The sequence below is a fragment of the Ipomoea triloba genome, chromosome 12 (genome assembly GCF_003576645.1).
Source record: "Ipomoea triloba cultivar NCNSP0323 chromosome 12, ASM357664v1".
In the NCBI taxonomy this organism is placed as follows: domain Eukaryota; kingdom Viridiplantae; phylum Streptophyta; class Magnoliopsida; order Solanales; family Convolvulaceae; genus Ipomoea; species Ipomoea triloba.
Window position 1 is genome coordinate 2,341,833 of NC_044927.1, and position 19,473 is coordinate 2,361,305.

Consider the following 19,473-nt stretch of genomic DNA (forward strand, 5'->3'; position numbering starts at 1 on the left):
TCCCCCGCCATAGGGAAATTTACTATTGACTAAAAACATCTCAAACCTTACTAAAAATCTTGTGGTCTAGCGGCTCTCCTCAGTGAAAACAATATTAGCTCTTTGTGATGTGGTACTTTGAAAGCGAAAACAAAAAAAGACATGCACGTAGCATTAAATAGCAATGAGTTAGTCATTTAAATTTAATTTTTAATATATTTATGCTCAACAATATTTACAAATTTTAAAACATTTTGCTTACACGATGCTCTAATTAATTTAGAGAAAAAGTGTAGTCAAAATTTTTAAAACATTTTTCCATTTACTCCGTATTAATAAAATCATCAATATGTAATGAAACATGTAATCATAGTAGAAAAACATGTAAAGTATCATACTCAACTTAATTGAACAACAACGAATAAATGGTTCCATGGTCTAGTGGTCAGGACATTGGACTCTGAATCCAGTAACCCGAGTTCAAATCTCGGTGGAACCTTTTGCTTCCATACTAGACACTCTCATGAAAAGCAATATTTTCATTCAACTGTTTAAATTGAAAAAAGAAAAGAACAAATGGCTCCATGGTCTAGTGGTCAGGACATTGGACTCTGAATCCAGTAACCCGAGTTCAAATCTCGGTGGAACCTTTTGCCACCATACAGTTAATACTTATTTTATTTTATTAGAAAAAAATATAATATATATATGGATGAGTCAAGATGTGTCGTGTCAGGCAACGGTACGTGTAGAGTTAACAGCATTGCCGCGTCTTATGTGTCAATGATCCATTGGTCATTCAGTTGACAAAAAAAAAAAGACGACGAAGCATCCTCTCCTCTCCAAAGCTTCACGATTCAGAGTGCCCGTGAACCCAGCCTAACAAGGAAGAGGACTGAGAAGAAGAAGAAGAAGATGACGCTAGGGCTGATCAATGCGAACCCGGTGGTTCACGCGAAGAAGGAGCGAGTTGCTCGCTCCGAAGATCCCCACGCAGAAGACGCAGTTGATCCTCTGGAAATCTATGATATCCTCTCTCGGATTCTGTGTTTACTTAAGCTGATCAATTATTCGCCTAATTTTGCGTTTTGTTTTTAGAAAATTAGCTGCGATTGACTTGAATTGAACCGAGAATCCTTAACCTGGAATGGATACATTTTGTGAGGGATATAAGGGATCCGGAGCATCCGTATTCTCTGGAGCAGCTCAGTGTGCTCTCCGAGGAGTCAATTACTGTTGATGAGAAACTCGGCCGCATTTTGTAAGTTTTACTACCACTATCCTAGACCTTCTATTTCTAATTTGTAAGCTATTGCGGTTCTGATCACCGTTTGGAACTTTTTGATTCTGCTCTGCTTCACTTCGCTGTGTGTTTTGCGTGATCTTGTCATTGTGATTTGTTGAATCTTCTCAAATTCATTAATCAAAATAGTGCCCTGGACTTCTATTACTGCAACAATTGCATCTCTACTAGACTGCAAAGTTAATTGATCTGGATTTAGAAAGATATCACAAAAAAACTTTTTTTTTTTTTTTAAATTCCTGCAAAATTAATTAGGGGAAAGACAAGTGAAGGAAATGGAAACCGTTAACTCATCCCAATTGTTGATTGTCCTGCAATGATGCATGTCAACATATATTCGATTAATACAAATGCAGGAGCCGTTATTGTATAGTGATAATTGAAGTATGTGCTCTAACGCAACTAAAAGCCTAAACTGATAGTTGGATTGCACATTTATGCTTATATATTATATATGATCAACAATGATACTTTCTGTGTGGGCTGTCCAATCTCCTTGTGTGGGGGGCTGTTCAATCTTCTCTGAACTATTCCGATTTTATTTTATCAGATGTTCCAAAAAGACATGTTCTTGTATATGGATCCATTCCTAATGTAGGACAATAGTATTGAAAAATCATCTTAAATACCAAATGTAAGGAACAGTTTATCTGATGTGGTTCTATGCATTACAAGTGCTCAGTTTTATATGTTACCATACTTTGTAGGATAACTTTCACACCAACCATCCAGCATTGCAGTATGGCAACTGTAATTGGCCTGTGCTTGAGAGAGAAACTGAAGAATTGTTTCCCTCCACATTATAAGGTTGTGTTATAAACCTCTACATAAACTGGCAGCTCTATTGTTTGGTCCATTTGCAGTTTCAGGGACAGGGTCATATAAACCATAATGCTGCTTTGTATTGCAGTTCTGTTTCAATATCATGAAATATGTGAACTCATTACTCTTTTAAATTTATGCTCTCTCAGGTAGATATAAAAGTGGCTCCTGGATCTCATGCTGATGAAGAATCAGGTGAATTTGAACATACCTCAGAATGCATGTGATATATCTAATTGCGGGTGTTGCTTAATTGCTTATCTTGAGAGCGAGATACAAAATGAACTTCATGCATCATAAGACAAAATTGGCAACAATGGAATTCTATAGTAATACTAAATGCATGCTTAACACTTGAAAAGAGAAGTTCCCCAATCCACCAATCACTACATCTTAGGCCACACAGTCTACTATTATCAAACTCTTAACATTCTTTTATGAATTATGATGCAGTAAATAAGCAGTTAAACGATAAGGAAAGAATTGCTGCTGCACTGGAGATCCCAAACCTTCGCCAACTTGTTGACGAGTGCCTTTACTCAAGCGAAATTTAATCTATGGCAGTGTATTATATCGACAGCCCTGTTTAGCCCTTGTGTAAGCATCGAGAACCAGAACATGTTTCATACATGTAATTGGAGAGTCTCAGCCAGTTTGTTGTACTTCACTGTTTGCATTATATCTGTAGTAGTGTATAAAACTGAAACCAGCTGAAGCTTATGTAGGTTCTTGAACGAAATTGGCATCTTTTGCTTGCAATCTTACTCGGTTACTAGAGGAATAAAAACCTAAAGAATCAAAATGTTATACCACTGTAAGGATTTTACACACATCACTTCTACATGCTCAGTTTTCAGGTTAGGCAATACAAACTGGCTCCGGCTCGGCATTGCTCAAGTGGTCCTTAGCATCGTGGCAGTGTACATCATCAAATCCCCAAAATTTTGCAGTCTTTACATCCTCCTGTGTCATCAACCTCGAGAATTCTTCATGATCATATATCAAGGTGGTTTTCCCCCCAAACTCTCTGGGAAGGTTTTCAGAATCAAAAAAGGTTTTCATGACCTCCATACTATCTTGATTATTTGGGTACACAAATCTTATCTTCTGGAATGTTTTTGGATCCACAAAGTACTTTACAATCTGCAGAAATGGATGCAAAATCATTTGTCAATGAATTTGGCACAGTACCAAAACTGGGATACCACAATTGACCAAAGCAGCACTTTAATTACTTATTTTATTATCAGTTTTGTAGCAAATGAGCAATCACCTTCCAGAATGTCTCAAAAATTCCTGGTGGGCTATAAAGAACTACTAATGCTAGCCTTTCTGGGTAGTGGTTCTGCAATAAGTAGGTGATGTCTCGTGCTGTTTTAATGGGAACACTCTTTCTCAGTGACCAACCATTGAAATCAACCAACCATGTCATCTGTTCTTGGCCCTCTGGCAGGTTCATGATGGCTTTCTCCATCAGATACACTAGATGACGAGCCTGGCCTTCTGCAGATGATGTGTTCTGTCCCAAACATTCAAACAATATTTTAACCAAAAAAAAAAAACTACCATGCAAACACTAGTGTTTTTTGTTGTTTTTTTTCTTCTTTTCTCATCTCTCTCTTCCACTAATACAAAATTTAGAAAAAAATTTATCAAAAAACTTTGTTGGTGATGCTCTTATACTCGAGGTAAGAAAACACTAATGACCGTGTACACTTCAAATTTTCTATCTGCCTAAGATAAGAGGTGTACCTGCTTCCCAGGCCTCATTATGAGTACAGTCCTCCCCTGCCGGTCATGAAAATTGGATATGGATGCTTTACCAGTTTCTCCTTCGTGTGCCACTTCATGCTGATATGACATCAAAGGGAAAGATCATGATCATAAGAATTATCAATCTAATAAAAACAAAAAATGAGTTAATGGCATTTGGGGTCTCCGAATATAGTGATTTTGCACGTTTAATCCTAAACTTTCAAGTTAATTATCCATGATCCTTCAACTTTTAAATTTTAACCGAGTACTTTCAACTTTCTAGTTAATCATCTGTGGTCCTTTAATTTTCAAATTGTAACCAATGTCCTTTCAGAAGCATCATTACTGGTTAAAATTTGAACGTTGAAGGACCTTAGTTAATTGAAAGTTGAAGGACAGCCAATGATTAACTTTCGTGACAAAACCACCGAAATGGGGTAACTCTTTAAAAAAGAAAACCTGGCCTGTTGCAGGAGTATCTGCAAAATATCTGAATAGCTGATTCAACAGTGTTTTGCTTCATTTCTCTTGAAGATCAGAAACATGAATGAAGCCCAGAAAGACAAATGAAAGATGTAAATGAATGGCAGCTTACCCAACGGATTTCTTCTGGTTTATAAGTTGATCTCCATTTGAGCGTTTCCTCCAACATTTTCTTTGCCTGCTCCACATCCCAATTTCTTGCCTCCAAATATAGCCTTATACATGCATCATTGCAAAACTTCAAGCTCCTCCCCGTTAGAGCTCCAATGGTAGCCCTCAATTCCCTCATCTGTATTCATTAAGAGATTCAGTACATTTCTCCTGCATAAACCTTCACAACTTCACAACTTCCATTACTACTGCTTATAAGAAGAAAATTGATAGGATAACCCAGCCAAGTTAATCAAACTGCTAATTTTATAACTGTAAAGTTTCAAATTCAATTCACAGTCAAATCGATTTATAAACCGGTCAGCTATAGGTAATTAGGCTGGCTTAATTAACTCGAAGAAATTAAAACTTATCAAAACAAAACCTCTTCTTATGATCTTTAACCTTTCTTGATTATCTAGTGTACATCTAATACATACAAGCGTGCAAGAATGTCAATAACTCGATCAGGAACATATATATATATATATATATATCAGATCAAAGTGGCCCCAATCATTTTCTTGTTACCTTTGCATCCTTTTCAGCAGATTCAGTTTCCTTATCACTGTGAGAAGCCTTTCTCCAAAACATGCTAACTGCTATCCAAGAGAGCAAATATTAAGCATGAGAAGTTGAAGAAAACCAAAAAAGGGTATCATCTATCAAATTTTACTTTTAATATCAATAAGAACTCATGAATGATACAATGAAAGAATAGAGAATTACCCTTTGAGAAGATAATGAATATGGATCAAGTGGGTGGTGGCTTTCTGGCTACTGGCAGTTCGTCTCTTTCAGATTGATGAATGCTTATTTATTGGCGAAATTGACTATCATTATATTGGTACCGGTAAAATCCTTTCGTTGATTAAACGTTTGTTATCTCACAGTTTGACTTTTACTTTGAAAACATGTGCTTTAGCCTTTAGACGAAGCCACCAAAGATTTATATAAAATTTTGATATCTCCACAATCCACTATCGGTCTATGACACTTTAGTGCTATTTTATTATTATTATTATTATTATTATTACTTTTGAAATAAAAGGGTCAAATAGGACGAAAATACAATCAAATCATCAGTCAACTTTAATTTAAAAAATTATTATTAGATCATTGAATATTCAATGTAGCTAGATATATAAAGCTCTAACATGGTGTATTAGGTGGAAATAAATACCTGCTTGAAAGTTAAGAGTATATAAGGATATTTTATCCCTGCAATACTCTTTTACTTTCAAAAGTGAACCCGACTTTTACATAATTAAATTTGTAATTCCTACACAATTTTTTCTAAATCTCTGCAATACCCTCTCACTTTTATAAACGGTCTAACTTTATAATAACTGAAAAAGTTAAAATAAAAAAAAAAAAGTTCATCAGACGTATGATCATCCATTCATATATGTTGTTGTACATCCATATTCTTTATATATATATATATATATATATATTGATGGAGATATTAGAAACGACCAAATAATAGAGACGCGGGGTTTGTGAGTGCTAGCCTGAAGCCTAAGAAGATAGCACGAGCGGCCAAGGTCCAAGACCTGGAGTATGTAGGTCTTCGAGACCCAGAATGATGGGCCTTGACTTAGTCTCGCAGGCTCACTACATGGACCTTGACTTAGTCTAGGCCTACCATGACTTTAGGAGAGTTTCCTAGCCCATGTCTTGTATAAATATTGTATTGTATTGCCATTACAAATCGGGTTCAATTACATCTCAAATCTCCTTATAATCTTCTTACAACACTATATTAATACAAAATTGTCTCCCCAACATTTATTAATTGTCTTTCCCCGAATCATCCTTCGGTAGCATGCATTCCTTTATTTATTGGATATAATAATTGGGATCAACCCAGTTTAATTAAATCTATCATTAGTGATTTTCATTTGAGAGCTCCACATACCAGCTACAGCGTGCTCCTCCTGAATAGACATTATGTTTCCTACGAAACCAACCTTCAAATAATGGCAAGATCCCATTCCACTGATCACATTCCGGCTACATTGCACCATCGCATTGAACTTAAGCCCAATATGTCACAGATCAGCACATCCACCTTGCGTCTTGGTATGGCTTCCATTGCAGACATTGGTGGTCTTACGTTGGTTGGAATGCGTTCTCGAAATTGGTGAATCTGTTCTTAGGAAAGTGAAAATCGTTCAGCCTCTGAGGTTATAGATGATAAAGCTACAGGAAACGATGAGCAACATCGTAGGCTCAATCTGGGAGGTTTTAATATACCAGGGGGCATGCCCTCAGCCAAGGTCACCTCAAGGGGACCGTTTTGCCGACCCCTTGGTCGATACCATAGCCCAAGTGGATCTCCAATCATATGGTGTGAGGTCAAATTTATTCGATTTGAATCCTGAATATTGGCATTTCGGAAATAGGATTCACAATGTAACAGCCATACAAGTGGATCTTCATGTCTAGAGAACAATGGAAAGTCCATTTTAACATATCGAATGAGGGAGTGATTATTGTTCGGTGCTTCTTGGATGGTAAAATCCTCTTCCGTTTGGTGCACTGTTTTTGATTCTTCGGAGACTGGTGTCTTGCCCTGAACAATCAAAAGTTGTTTCATCATTTTTTTCCCAAGTTAGCAAGGGTAGCTGCATGTTGGTGTTGTGTTGTAGAAAAGGAGGACACCGTGGAAGAGAGATTTTCAACTTTGTCAGCATAAGCTTCTAGGGAACGAACGAACAGACTTTTACAGTGCTTTGAAAGCATCCTCCATGATGATAGTGCCCATAACGCCGGTAACGGGAGCCAAGTTGATATGCTCACGCGTTTGACTTCGCGTTACGGGCCTGTGGAATACTGAAGAAGAAGACTTATTCCTACCTATGGTGGCAGTAGAATATATAGTTTGAGTAATAAGGACAGAGAGTTGGATTTTTATTCAAATTCCAACTTGTCTTTCAATCACATACTGCTGCCATATTTAAGGACTACCAACATAATTAACTAAGGAAGGAAAGATAATTACCAACTATAAGAAAAATCTGAATAATACTAATTGAGAAAAAAAAAAAAAAAAAGTAAAGAGAATAAATCAGACTACTTAAATCCAGGGCATGGCTAAACTGTTAGATTTGCGCCTTTTGCGGTAGTATTGTTGACTAACGAATGCATCAAATACAAACTGGCTCCCGCTCGGCATTGCTCAAGTGGTCCTTAGCATCATGGCAGTGTACATCATCAAATCCCCCAAAATTTTGCAGTCTTTACATCCTCCTGTGTCATCAACCTCGAGAATTCTTCATCATCATATTTCAAGGTGGCTTTTCCCCCAAACTCTTTGGGAAGGTTTTCAGAATCAAAAAAGGCTTTCATCACCTCCATACTATCTTGATTATTTGGGTACACAAACTTTGTCTTCTGGAATGTTTTTGGATCCACAAAGTACTTTACAATCTGCAGAAATGGATGCAAAATCATTTGTCAATGAATTAGGCACAGTACCGAAATTGGGATACCATCATATATACCACAATTGACAAAAGCAGAACTTTAATTACTTATTTTATTATCAGTTTTCTAGCAAATGAGCAATCACCTTCCAGAATGCCTCAAAAACTCCTGGTGGGTTATAAAGAACTATTAATGCGAGCCTTTCTGGGTAGTGGTTCTGCAATAAGTAGGTGATCTCTCAGTGACCAGCCATTGAAATCAACCAACCATGACATCTGTTCTTGGCCCTCTGGCAAGTTCATGATGGCATTCTCCATCAAATACACTAGATGACGAGTCTGGCTTTCTGCAGATGATGTGTTCTGTCCCAAACATGCAAACATCATTAAAAAAAATAATAATAATAATAAAATAAAAGAAACTGCTCTCTGGTGAGCATTATTTAATTTGTAGTTTAATTAAATTTTTTTTCTTCTTTTACTTCTCTCTCCTATGTTATCTCTCCTTGTAGTCGTGTAAAAATTCTTCAAAAATTATATATACCTAATGGGGATGCTCTAATGTGGGTGTACACTTTAAATTTTCTGTCTGTCTAAGATAGATGTGTACCTGCTTCCCAGGCCTCATTATGAGTACAGTCCTCCCCTCCCGGTCATGAAAATTGGCTATGGATGCTTTACCAGTTTCTCCTTCGTGTGCCACTTCATGCTGATATGATATCAAAGGGAAAGATCATGATCATAAGAATTGTCGATCCAACAAAAAAAAAAAAAAAACCAAGGTAATGGCGTTTGGAGTCCTCCAAATATAGTGGTTCTGTGCGTTCAGTCTTAAACTTTGGTCCTTCAACTTTCAAATTTTAACCATCATCCGTAGTCTTTTAATTTTCAAATCTTAACTAATTGTGGTCTTTTTAGGAAGACCACCTGTTTTAACTTGAAAGTTGAAGGAATGCTGGTGATTAACTTACAAGTTTAGAACTAAACGTGACAAAATCACTATACTCGGAGGACCAGACGGGATTAACTCTAAAAAAGAAGAAGAGAGAACTGTTGCAGGAGTATCTGCAAAATATCTAAGAATAGCTGATTCAACAGTGTTTTGCTTCATTTCTCTTGAAGATCAGAAACATGAATGAAGCCCAGAAAGAGCAATGAAAAATGTAAATCAATGGCAGCTTACCCAACGGATTTCTTCTGGTTTATAAGTTCATCTCCATTTGAGCGTTTCCTCCAACATTTTCTTTGCCTGCTCCACATCCCAATTTCTTGCCTTCAAATATAGCCTTATACATGCATCATTGCAAAACTTCAAGCTCCTCCCCGTTAGAGGTCCAATGGCAGCCCTCACTTCCCTGATCTGTATTGATTAAGAGATTCAGCACAGTTCTGCTGCATAAACCTTCACAACTTCACAAGTTCCATAACTATTGCTTATTAGAAGAAAATTGATACAACAACCTTAGCCAAGTTAGTCAAACTATTCACTACAGCAATCCTAGTCAAGTTAGTTAAACTGTTAACTTTATAACTATAAGGTTACAAATTCAAGCCAAATACCTTGTGGTCTAGTGGCACCCAATTTCACCCCCACATGGGAGGGGGGTTCAAACTTCAGTGGTGGCGATATTAGCTCTTTGTGCTTCATTTGTAGCTATGAACAGATAGTACATTGTACAAATTCAACTCACATACAATGAGATTGATTTACGAAGCTGTCAGCTATGGGTAACTAAGCTGGTTTACGTCGAAGAAATTAAAACTTATCAAAAGAAAACCTCATGATCTTTAACCTTTCTAGTGTACATCTAATACATAGAAGCACGCAAGAATGTCAATATATCAGATCAAAGTGGCCCCAATCATTTTGTTGTTAATTACCTTTGCATCCTTTTCAACAGGTTCGGTTTCCTTATCACTGTGAGAAGCCTTTCTCCGAAACATGCTATCTAACTGCTATCCAATAAGAGAGCAAATATTAAGCATGAGAAGTTCAAGTAGAAAACCAAAAAAGGGTATCATCAAATTACGGTAGAAATTAAAATTTCTTAAATTTTAATTACTTTTAATATCAATAAGATCGAACTCATGAATGATACGATGACCAGGAAAGAATAGAGAATTACCCTTTAATTTGAGAAGATAATGATGAATATGGATCAAGTGGGTGGTGGCTTTCTGGCTACTGGCAGTTGGTCTCTTTCAGGTTGATGAATGCTTATTTATTGGCGAAATTAACTGTCATTGCTACCGGTACAATCCTTTCATTGACAGATTGAAAACGTTTGTTATCACTCACAGAATGACTTTTACTTTGAAAACATGTGCTTTTGACAAAGCCACCAAAGATTTATATAACATTTTCATATCTCCACAATCCACTATGACACTTTAGTGCTATTTTTTTATTATTATTACTGCTAGTGCTACTGCTACTACTTTTGAAATAAAATGGTCAAATAGGAGGAAAATACAATCAAAACATTCAACTTTAAAAAATTAGATCATTGAATATTAAAAAATCGTGCAATTATCTCATTCAAAAAAGCTCTAACATGATGTATTAGGTGGAAATAAATTACTATATAAATTCTACGGGAAAAAAAATTCTCACTTGTGCGAATCGCGCGTAAAGAAGAATTACATATATTATATTAACTTTTTGTCATTTTTTCCTATTAAAATAGGTACATTGAGGCACTGAAAGGGATGGACAAGAGAGTGGAATATGATTACTGTATCATAAGGTCATGAATTTGATTCTTACCATATCAGAGTCTTTATAGTTAGTGTGGTTTACATTTCATGTATGATTTAAAAACTATTACATAATGGATGCTTTGTTTTTTGTTTTTACATATTTGGAGATTATAAATGACCTTTTAAAAAAATAAAAACAAAAAAAACGTGTCAACTCATATTAAATCTCATACTCAATTGATCTTTAATTCATCTACCTAACTACTTGTACAATATAATTAAAATTGAGAGACTTTTCTTATTGTTTGTAATTTTCTACAAAAATTGATATTTATAAGAAAAAATGGTTTAAAAATTTTTAGAGGCACTATAAATTGTATATCCCTATATTAAGCTAATTAATATAAAACATAAATTACAAATAAATTAAATTAGTTATCATTAATTAAATTGGATATATCAAATTTGATCCAAAAAAATTGGATATATCAAATGAAATATATCGGTATATAAATAGGACAAATAAGTAAAAATCTAAGAAAGCTACAATTTAAGGCATGGAAAATGATCGATGATGGCAAGTTGCAGTACGTACACATTAATTGTATGTCGGTCTTTAATTAGATATGTGATCTGTGATCTGTTGATTGATTAATTTGAATGACAAGGAAACTTGTAATTACTCGTAAATTTCACTATTGTATAATAATACAAATTATATATGATAAATAAACAATATACTAAGAAGGTCATATGTGATGGCTTAATCAAAAGGGTATTTACAAGAAATGAACATTGTAATTTTTAAATATGAAAATCATATTTCACCTATATAAATTCTTGATGGCAAATCTTAAGTATTTTATTATTATATAAATCTCCAATAGAGTATAATAATATCTAGACGAACAAGTATAAGTTAAAATATAACTTTGATGTATGACAAATTTGAAACTTCATTAGCTTCTCCAAAAAATACAAGTCAGATAAGTTATGCACCAATTTGAACCATGATAGTTGAATATAATTTGTTGTAGTTAAAGTTGTAACCATTTCTAAATACAAATGATACACATATGCGGTTCAAATGAAAATAGGTTACATTTCTCCTATAAAAAGTGAAGATTAATCTAGGTCTAAGGCCAAATTCATCAATGGTTGAAAATTTTAGTTAAAAAAATATAGAGTTAATTTTATAATTATTAAAATTTTGAAAGTTTGCAATGCTTATAAAAATGACTGTCCTTTTTCCTCTTATTTTCCCTCTAGAACTTTCTTAATTACTACTACTACTACTATTAGGATCACACTTGTGTGAGACGGTCTCTCGGATCCTTATTCGTGAGACGGGTCGGGTCGGGTCAAGACACCATGCAAATGTCATACTTATATGCTCAAATATAACACTAACCAAGAATGCAATTTTTGTTACTTATTAGAGAAAAAGTAATACATTTTTCATAATAAGTAATGTTGACAAGTGCCCCTTACTTATAAGGGCAAATATAATACTTTTGTGGAAAAATGTAATACTTTTAAATCGAAATGTAAAAGTATTGTTTTTTCCCGTAAAAGTATTACATTTACCCTTATAAGTAACAAAAAATTTATTCATGATTCGTATTACATTTGAGCATATAAGTATGACATTTGTGCATATAAGTGTTACATTTACATAGCGACCCGACCCGACTCATGGTGAGACGGTCTCACACAAGTTTTTGCCCTACTATTATTATTGTTGTTGTTGTTGTTGTTGTTATTGTTGTTGTTGTGTTGGATATATTCGTCTTTATACACATTATTTTTTACAATTCCAAACCCAACCAAATAATAGAAAAATATTCGTAAAATTCTTTTTCACCAACCAAACATGTAATCAATCTTTTTGTTAATTTCTTTTCCATTAAATTTCAATTCCATACCTCCTAAAAAAAAATTGCGAACCAAACACGCCCTAAATGTTTCCAAAATGATTAAGGGAAGCTAAGAAAAGGCAAACAATAAAGTGAAATGCAATAATTTTAGCCAAAAACATATTTGATTCCCTTCAACCAAATGTAGCAGATTTTGTGAAAAAAAAAAAAAATCACTTTTAGTTCCATGATGATTGAACCGTATCGGTTTCTAATTAACTATTAATTTTTTTCAAATATTTGATGCACGAATTTTAAAGGCTTGCCTCATTTAGTTTTTTTTTTTTCTTTTACTTATTCTTTTATCATTAAAAACCAAATTAAACCATAGGTTATGTAAGTTACTTCTCTTGAGGGGCAAAGTTAACATTTTTCATGTCCTTCAAGACAAGTAACTTATATAGTGCATTATTTAATTTGGTTGCTAATGATGGAAATTAGGTTAGAGCAACTAAATGTAGTAAGGTTTTAAATATCTTGCACCAATGTAGAAAAATTAATAGTCATCAATGACCAAATGCGAAAATGGTTTAGTAGTCATTGGATCAAAAGTGAAAAAAAAAAAAAAAACTTTTCTTAGTTTTTCTTAATTATTTTGAAAATATTTAGTATTAGAATTTTTTTAAAAGCAATATTTACAAAAGAAAAAAGAAGAAAAGTAACATATATTACCTTTATGTTAAGCAAGAAATGGTTACAACTTCAACTATAAAATGATATTCTGATACCATGATTCAATTTGGCGTATAACTTATCTTACTTGTGTTTTCGGGTGAAGCAAATGAATTTTTAAATTTACTTTTACATCAACATTAGATTTTAATAGATAAATAAGGTGAGGGACGATAATAATCACTCTACAAATAATTCAGGAGCTAAATGGGGTCAAGGTTTTAATTAAAAGGTTAAATTTATCATCATGACACAATTGAGACACTAAAAAATATCATCTTCTCTGAAAATAAAATATTAATATGTGTCATTTAAAAATCCTTAATTAAAGCTTTTTAATATATTATTTTTATTTGTATACAAAGAAAAAAAATAATTTAGTTCACTTTTGAAGGTAGACTATGATTCCTGGAAAGAGGACAAATTGTGTATATTTCCACAAAGAAGTCTGAATATATATATATATATATATATATATATATATATATATATGCTAAGTCAAAACAAATAAAAAATAAAAAATAAAAATAAAAAACAATAGCCGCAAAGAATTGAAGGTGTCTCCTAATTTGTTTGTTATCAAGCCATGAAGTTTGAAATTGGATATCTTTTAGAATTTGGGCCAAGTGGAGATCGTTCAAAGTTCTAATGGAAAGTTACCCATAGCACGACATGTTTGCGGAAAAAATGGACTTTGGACTACAAATCTACGATATTGTAAGTCATGTCTTATTGGTTGACTGCTACATATGAGCAATGAATTGAAAATGAGAATCCTACGTAACCGCAGACTAGTTAACTAAAAAACCCAAGTTTCATTAATATATCCACAACATATTCTGTGTTTACTATGGATTTAAAAGGCCCAAGAATCAAAATGTTATACCGGTATAATTAATAGCAGTTGTTATGCCGTGGGCTTAGGTCCACCTTGCGGCATAAATTGCGAATTAATAGAGGTATCGTCTTTGAATTATTCTTATCTTTACACGTTTTATTTCTATCTATAATCATGGTTTTCGTGTCACATTTGGTATAATTGGTCATATGTCCGGTATAATTAATAGAGGTATCGTCTTTGAATTATTATTATCTTTACACGTTTTATTTCTATTAATCATGGTTTTCTTGTCACATTTGGTCTAATTGGTCATATGTTTGGCAATTACCGACCTGTTAGAAAAGTTAGAGTGCATTTGGGTTAAACATTGAAATCGAAAGTATATATATTACAAATATATACACACTAACATACATATATGTGTATACATATTAAAGCTGTCAAGGTACTGAAAGTGGCAATTGTTGAGCATATATATAATATGTAAACATAAATATGCAATTCAACTATTAGCTTAGCATTTTAGTTGAGATGGAGCACATGCTTTAATTTGATATCAGAGCAACTCCATGCCAAAGGTCATGAGTCAAATGCGTCACTCAATAAAAAAGAGACTATGGTCCACATGTTGCTTGAAGACACATGTCATGCTTTTAGTTTTAGTTGAGATGGAGTACATGCTTCCATTGCAATAACACAACTAATAATTTTGATTTAAGTGACAATGACACATGCATGACCAAGTGAGGAAATTAAAGTGAAACAAATCAAAGTTGAGAACAAAAAACGAAAATTTTATTATAGTTTTTGTAGTTTTTGAAAGCGAACACTTTATTATAGTTGAGTGATTAAAAGCGCAATAAACACCTTTTTGGGTTATGCATGTTACACACATCCCCTTCTATATGCCCATTTTACAGATTGGGCAGTAATTAATAACTGGCTTTAATTTGAGGGTTGATATTGTTCAAGTTTTCACTACCATTGGAGCAGTGTGCAGAGCATCATCAAATCCCCAAAATTTTGCAGTCTTTATATCTTCCTGAATCATCAACTTTGAAAATTCTTCATGATCATATTTCAAGGGGGCTTTTCCCCCAAACTCTTTGGGAAGGTTTTCAGAATCAAAAAAGGCTTCCATCACCTCCATACTGTCTTTATTATTTGGGTACGCAAACTTTACCTTCTGAAATGATCTTGGATCTGCAAAACACTTCACAACCTGCAGATGTGTATGCAAAATCATTTGTCAATTTAATGAATTTGGCACACTCCCAAAAACATTGGACCAAACAGACAATGCAGTGGAACTGCATCCTATTGCTCTAACACATGGACAACAACAACCAAGTTAGTTAAACTGTGATTTAGTACAGTAATCATAAAATTTTAAATTCGACTTTCCGTAGGAGCCTATTAGCCTTCCTGGTTTAAGTTGTTCATCTATGAAAATTCTAGTTTGGTTCTTTGCCGGGCTAGGGTCACCAAGCAAAGTGACTTAAACTGGTTAAGTGGTCAACTATTGACAATCTAGGAGATTTACCCAGTGCACACCCTCGAGCAGAGACTTAAGCTGATTAGTTATGAATAACCCAAGAGGCTTACCTAGTGCACATCCTTGAACAGAGACTTAAACTCATCAACTATGGACAATTTAGGAAGCTTACCCAATGCACACACTCAAACAGAGACTTAAGCTGATCAGCTATGGATAACCTAGGAGGCTTACACAATTCACATCCCCGAACAGAGACTTAAGTTGATCAGCTATATATAGACAAACTAAACTGATTCTTTATCGATCATAAGGCAAGATTTACTCGGTTCATATCTTTAGAAAGTGGCTGCATGTGGGTTTTCCTCCTCATCAAAAATAAAATATCTATGCATATGTAGATATATACCTTCCAAAATGCCTCAAAAAGTCTTGGTGGGTTATAGAAAAGTATTAATGCAATTCTTTCTGGGTAGTGGTTCTGTAATATGTAGGCAAGATCTCGTGCTGTTTTGATGGAAACACTCTTGCCTAGTGACCAACCACAGAAATCAACCAACCAAGACAACTGTTCTTGGCCCTCTGGCAGGTTGATGATGGCATTCTCCATCAGATACACTAGATGACGAATATAATCTTCTTCCGATGATGTTTTCTGTCCCAAGCATGCAAATTAAAAAACAATTAATCCCAGCAGACCTCTCATATATTATATTGTCTTCATAAGATGAGATATTCATCAGATGTAGTGTACCTGCTTCCCAGGCCTCATTATGAAAACAGTCCTCCCCTGCCGGTCATGGAAATTGGCTATGGATACTTTCCCAGTTTCTCCTATATGTGCCACTTCATCCTGATTTGATACCAAATGTAAAAATCAGTAGAATTATCAATCTAATAACAACTTGTTGAGTGACCAAGGAAGCCCGAAGGTGTGCATGAAGTAAATTTCTGTCTTGTAATTAACCTTAACGGGCAAAGGACAAGAAAATAAACAAATTAAACATAGGTTGTACATAACAGACGGCTCATATCAAGAAAGTCTATAGGCAGGGGATTAGATTGTGCAGGGGTCAATTACGATTTAATAGTGAATAATTAAATACTCAAAAAAAAATACATTAATATTTATTTAACATTATTACATTACAAATCTACTAAAACCGAGTAGCAGACTAATATTTTCTTCTTAAATTAATATTGTGCATGCTCATGATATATATATATATATAATCACCCTATGCTTTAGCTAATCTTAATTACTTCTTTAATTTGTTTCAAATTAATATTTATCCTATATATCTAATTCTTTGTTTATGTAATCACCCTCTTCGTTGACTTGAAAGACCGAAGCCGCCATTAATGCAATTATTCAGAGAATGTTGCTTGAAGAGAAATGAAAATATACAATACCAATAATTCATCAAAAGATTCAAAACTTCAAAAATATATGAAAAATAACCAGGTTACTCCTACCATAAGAATTGATACTGTGAAAAGCCTAGAAAATAGAAAACTTAGTCTACAAGATTAATTGGGAAGGGCCAAATATTTTCAAGAGGGAGGAAACCAAAAATAAATATTATTATACTATATATTTAAAAAAATTGGATGGGGGAGGGCCAGGCCCCTGCACCATGCAGTGGCTCTGCCTCTGTCTATAGGTGTGAGGGTGACTTAATCAGAAAGGTAAAATAACTTATATTTTTTCATAAATTTAAATCAAGAAAGCTATGAAACCTAATTTGGAGTTAAACTTGTAATATTGTAGTTAAGTCAACGCCTTATCTAACCCGAGATGACCATAAAAACCTATTCTGAATTTCTGATTCTAAGTTGATGGCGGCAGGCGGCATCTTACCCAACGGATTTCTTCTGGTTTAAAAGTTGATCTCCATTTAAGCGTCTCCTCCAACATTTTCTTGGCCTGTTCCACATCACAATTTCTTGCCTCCAAATATAGCCTTATACATGAATCACTGCAAAACTTCAAGCTCCTCCCCGTTAGACCTCCAATGGCAGCCCTTAATTCCCTCATCTGCATAATAACAAGATCGAATTAAAACTGATCAACACAAAACCCCTTTTCTTTCCAATCATTTCCTTGTTACCTTAGCATCCTTTTCAGCAGGACTTTCAGCAGATTCAGTTTCCTGATGATTACACTGAGAAGCCTTTCTCCAAAACATGGTAACTGCTCACAAGGAAATACAAGCAGGTTAATTGCTCTATGAAAACAAAAACCAAATAAGGGTATCAGCTTACAATAGAAGAATTCCTAAAATTTTATGATGAATCCAATGGTATATAGATATACAAAAATACCTTTGAGAAGATAAGTTTTAGTATGAGAGCTCAGTCGCTTGTCAATGAAAACAAAGCCTTATTTAATATAGGGAGTGTCCGTAGTTGAGTAGTAAACAGTTGGGAGTTTGTTGAAAGTACTCTGCAATTAATACTTAATAGGCAACAAGGACATCCTGTGGCAATAATTCTTCCCATAATGTTGAATCCCCAATCTCAAATAATCCTATGGCCCAACCAATTTTTCACTGTGACTAATTGACTTGCCCATCTAGTGACAATAGTTATTGCCAGTACACATTGTTACATGTACTCAATTCATTCATATATATTTTTAAATTCTCTCTAATTGAAATTTGATGTTTATATTGATATATTTTAATTTTTTTTAATAAATCTATAGGTACATAAAGTTGTAAATATGTATTTTGTAATATTTTTATGTACTCTTAATTAGTGCAAATATTATGAACATAGTAAATGACGAATTTTATTAAACATGATGCATGAACGTACTACATAGTGTGTGATGTACACTGGGCTTGGATGGTGAGGGAGCAAAATGACCCTTATGCATAACATTTTTACGCCCCGCCAACTAACCAAGTTACTCAATTCTCTTTTACAAAGGCACAAAAGTTTTATACATATTCAAAAGAAGGTCAATGTGGCAAATATATAGTGGGGCACGTATGGCAAAAAATGAAGAATAATAACAAAAGCCTACACTTCTGCAAGGTCCTTTGCACTATATAAGGGGTTTGATGTCTCTCTTTAGGTATCATTCATTGGTTCATTATAATCATTCTAGTTCTATAGGTGGTTTATGGTCTTTACTTTCAACCGGAGCATTAGGGTTTGAATCTGACATCAACATTATTATTTTTATCTTGGGCATTGAACATATTCTTTTGGATCTAGCGTCCATAGCAATAAAACCATGTACACACATGTTCCTAGTCTCTACCCAAACCTACCTTTTCCCTTTAAGCAAACAAACCCGATGAGGGGGTTCGCCCAGTTCGCGAAGGTCGATTCCCAACCGGCGAACATGAGAAGTTTGATTGACACAATAGTTGTCGGAGGAGAAGCTACCGTCGACAAAACAAACCAGGCCCCCATGGGTCAAACCTAGTGTCCAAGAGCATTTAACCTAGGAGATAGCCAATGCCATCGGTGAATGGGTCACCCAATGCGCAATAGTGGGTGTGCGCAACCCGGCTTGACATCCGACCCGGACCCTCAAGCAAAAATCTCTTCCAACCCAACTTGGCACTCCTAAAGCTAAGAGGATCGGAGGATGCCACCGAGGAAAGGAACAATGAGCTGAGCAATGAGACCCAAAGTCACGAATGGGCCAAAATGAAGGAACCCGTCAGAGAGAGAGTCTGAACCTATTCACAAGGAAATCGACGTTATACACTTATACCGACCGTCCCCCGACCATTAAGGCTATATAGGGTGGGTATGTATGTAGCGTTGTACCGAATAACATAATCTTGGTGGGCTTGCAAGTAGTCCGGAGAGGTAATAAAAATATTTGTACATTAAAAAACGTTAACATATTTCTTGTTAGGCTTGTAGGCTAAGCAAGTAGCCAAAAAAAAAAAAAAAAAAAAAAA

The 19,473-nt window shown here is 34.5% G+C and overlaps 3 protein-coding genes, 2 non-coding genes and 1 pseudogene across 6 annotated transcripts; 3 read left to right on the plus strand and 3 right to left on the minus strand.

The window, feature by feature from the left end:
- The first annotated feature begins 406 nt into the window (after nt 1-406).
- On the plus strand, nt 407-478 carry TRNAQ-CUG. The gene has a single exon. It is a non-coding gene; the product is annotated as a tRNA-Gln (tRNA).
- A 79-nt stretch (nt 479-557) lies between these two features.
- TRNAQ-CUG lies at nt 558-629 on the plus strand. Its single transcript has one exon. It is a non-coding gene; the product is annotated as a tRNA-Gln (tRNA).
- A 159-nt stretch (nt 630-788) lies between these two features.
- Nucleotides 789-2,891, plus strand: LOC116000412 (protein AE7-like 1). Its single transcript, XM_031240494.1, has 5 exons — nt 789-1,006; nt 1,135-1,240; nt 1,990-2,089; nt 2,254-2,299; nt 2,558-2,891. Exons 1-5 carry the CDS (start codon nt 895-897, stop codon nt 2,656-2,658), a joined length of 465 nt encoding a protein of 154 aa, XP_031096354.1. The 5' UTR covers nt 789-894; the 3' UTR covers nt 2,659-2,891.
- On the minus strand, nt 2,379-5,276 carry LOC116000410 (phosphatidylinositol transfer protein 3-like). 2 transcript variants are annotated; one of them, XM_031240492.1, is made up of 6 exons: nt 5,222-5,276; nt 5,024-5,091; nt 4,455-4,631; nt 3,857-3,955; nt 3,378-3,623; nt 2,379-3,247 (listed from the first exon to the last, which is right to left on the minus strand). In XM_031240492.1, the coding sequence occupies exons 2-6, from the start codon at nt 5,084-5,086 to the stop codon at nt 2,963-2,965; spliced, it is 870 nt and encodes a 289-aa protein (XP_031096352.1). In that variant the 5' UTR covers nt 5,087-5,091; nt 5,222-5,276; the 3' UTR covers nt 2,379-2,962. The 2 variants fall into 2 exon arrangements, with proteins under 2 accessions (XP_031096352.1, XP_031096353.1); XM_031240493.1 differs by having other exon boundaries at nt 5,024-5,094; nt 5,222-5,259.
- A 2,052-nt stretch (nt 5,277-7,328) lies between these two features.
- On the minus strand, nt 7,329-10,175 carry LOC116000191 (annotated as a pseudogene).
- Nucleotides 10,176-14,825: 4,650 nt separating this feature from the next.
- On the minus strand, nt 14,826-17,957 carry LOC115998559 (phosphatidylinositol transfer protein 3-like). The gene is made up of 6 exons (XM_031238154.1): nt 17,873-17,957; nt 17,659-17,741; nt 17,409-17,585; nt 16,302-16,400; nt 15,957-16,202; nt 14,826-15,274 (listed from the first exon to the last, which is right to left on the minus strand). Exons 2-6 carry the CDS (start codon nt 17,734-17,736, stop codon nt 15,020-15,022), a joined length of 855 nt encoding a protein of 284 aa, XP_031094014.1. The 5' UTR covers nt 17,737-17,741; nt 17,873-17,957; the 3' UTR covers nt 14,826-15,019.
- Between the last annotated feature and the right edge of the window lie 1,516 nt (nt 17,958-19,473).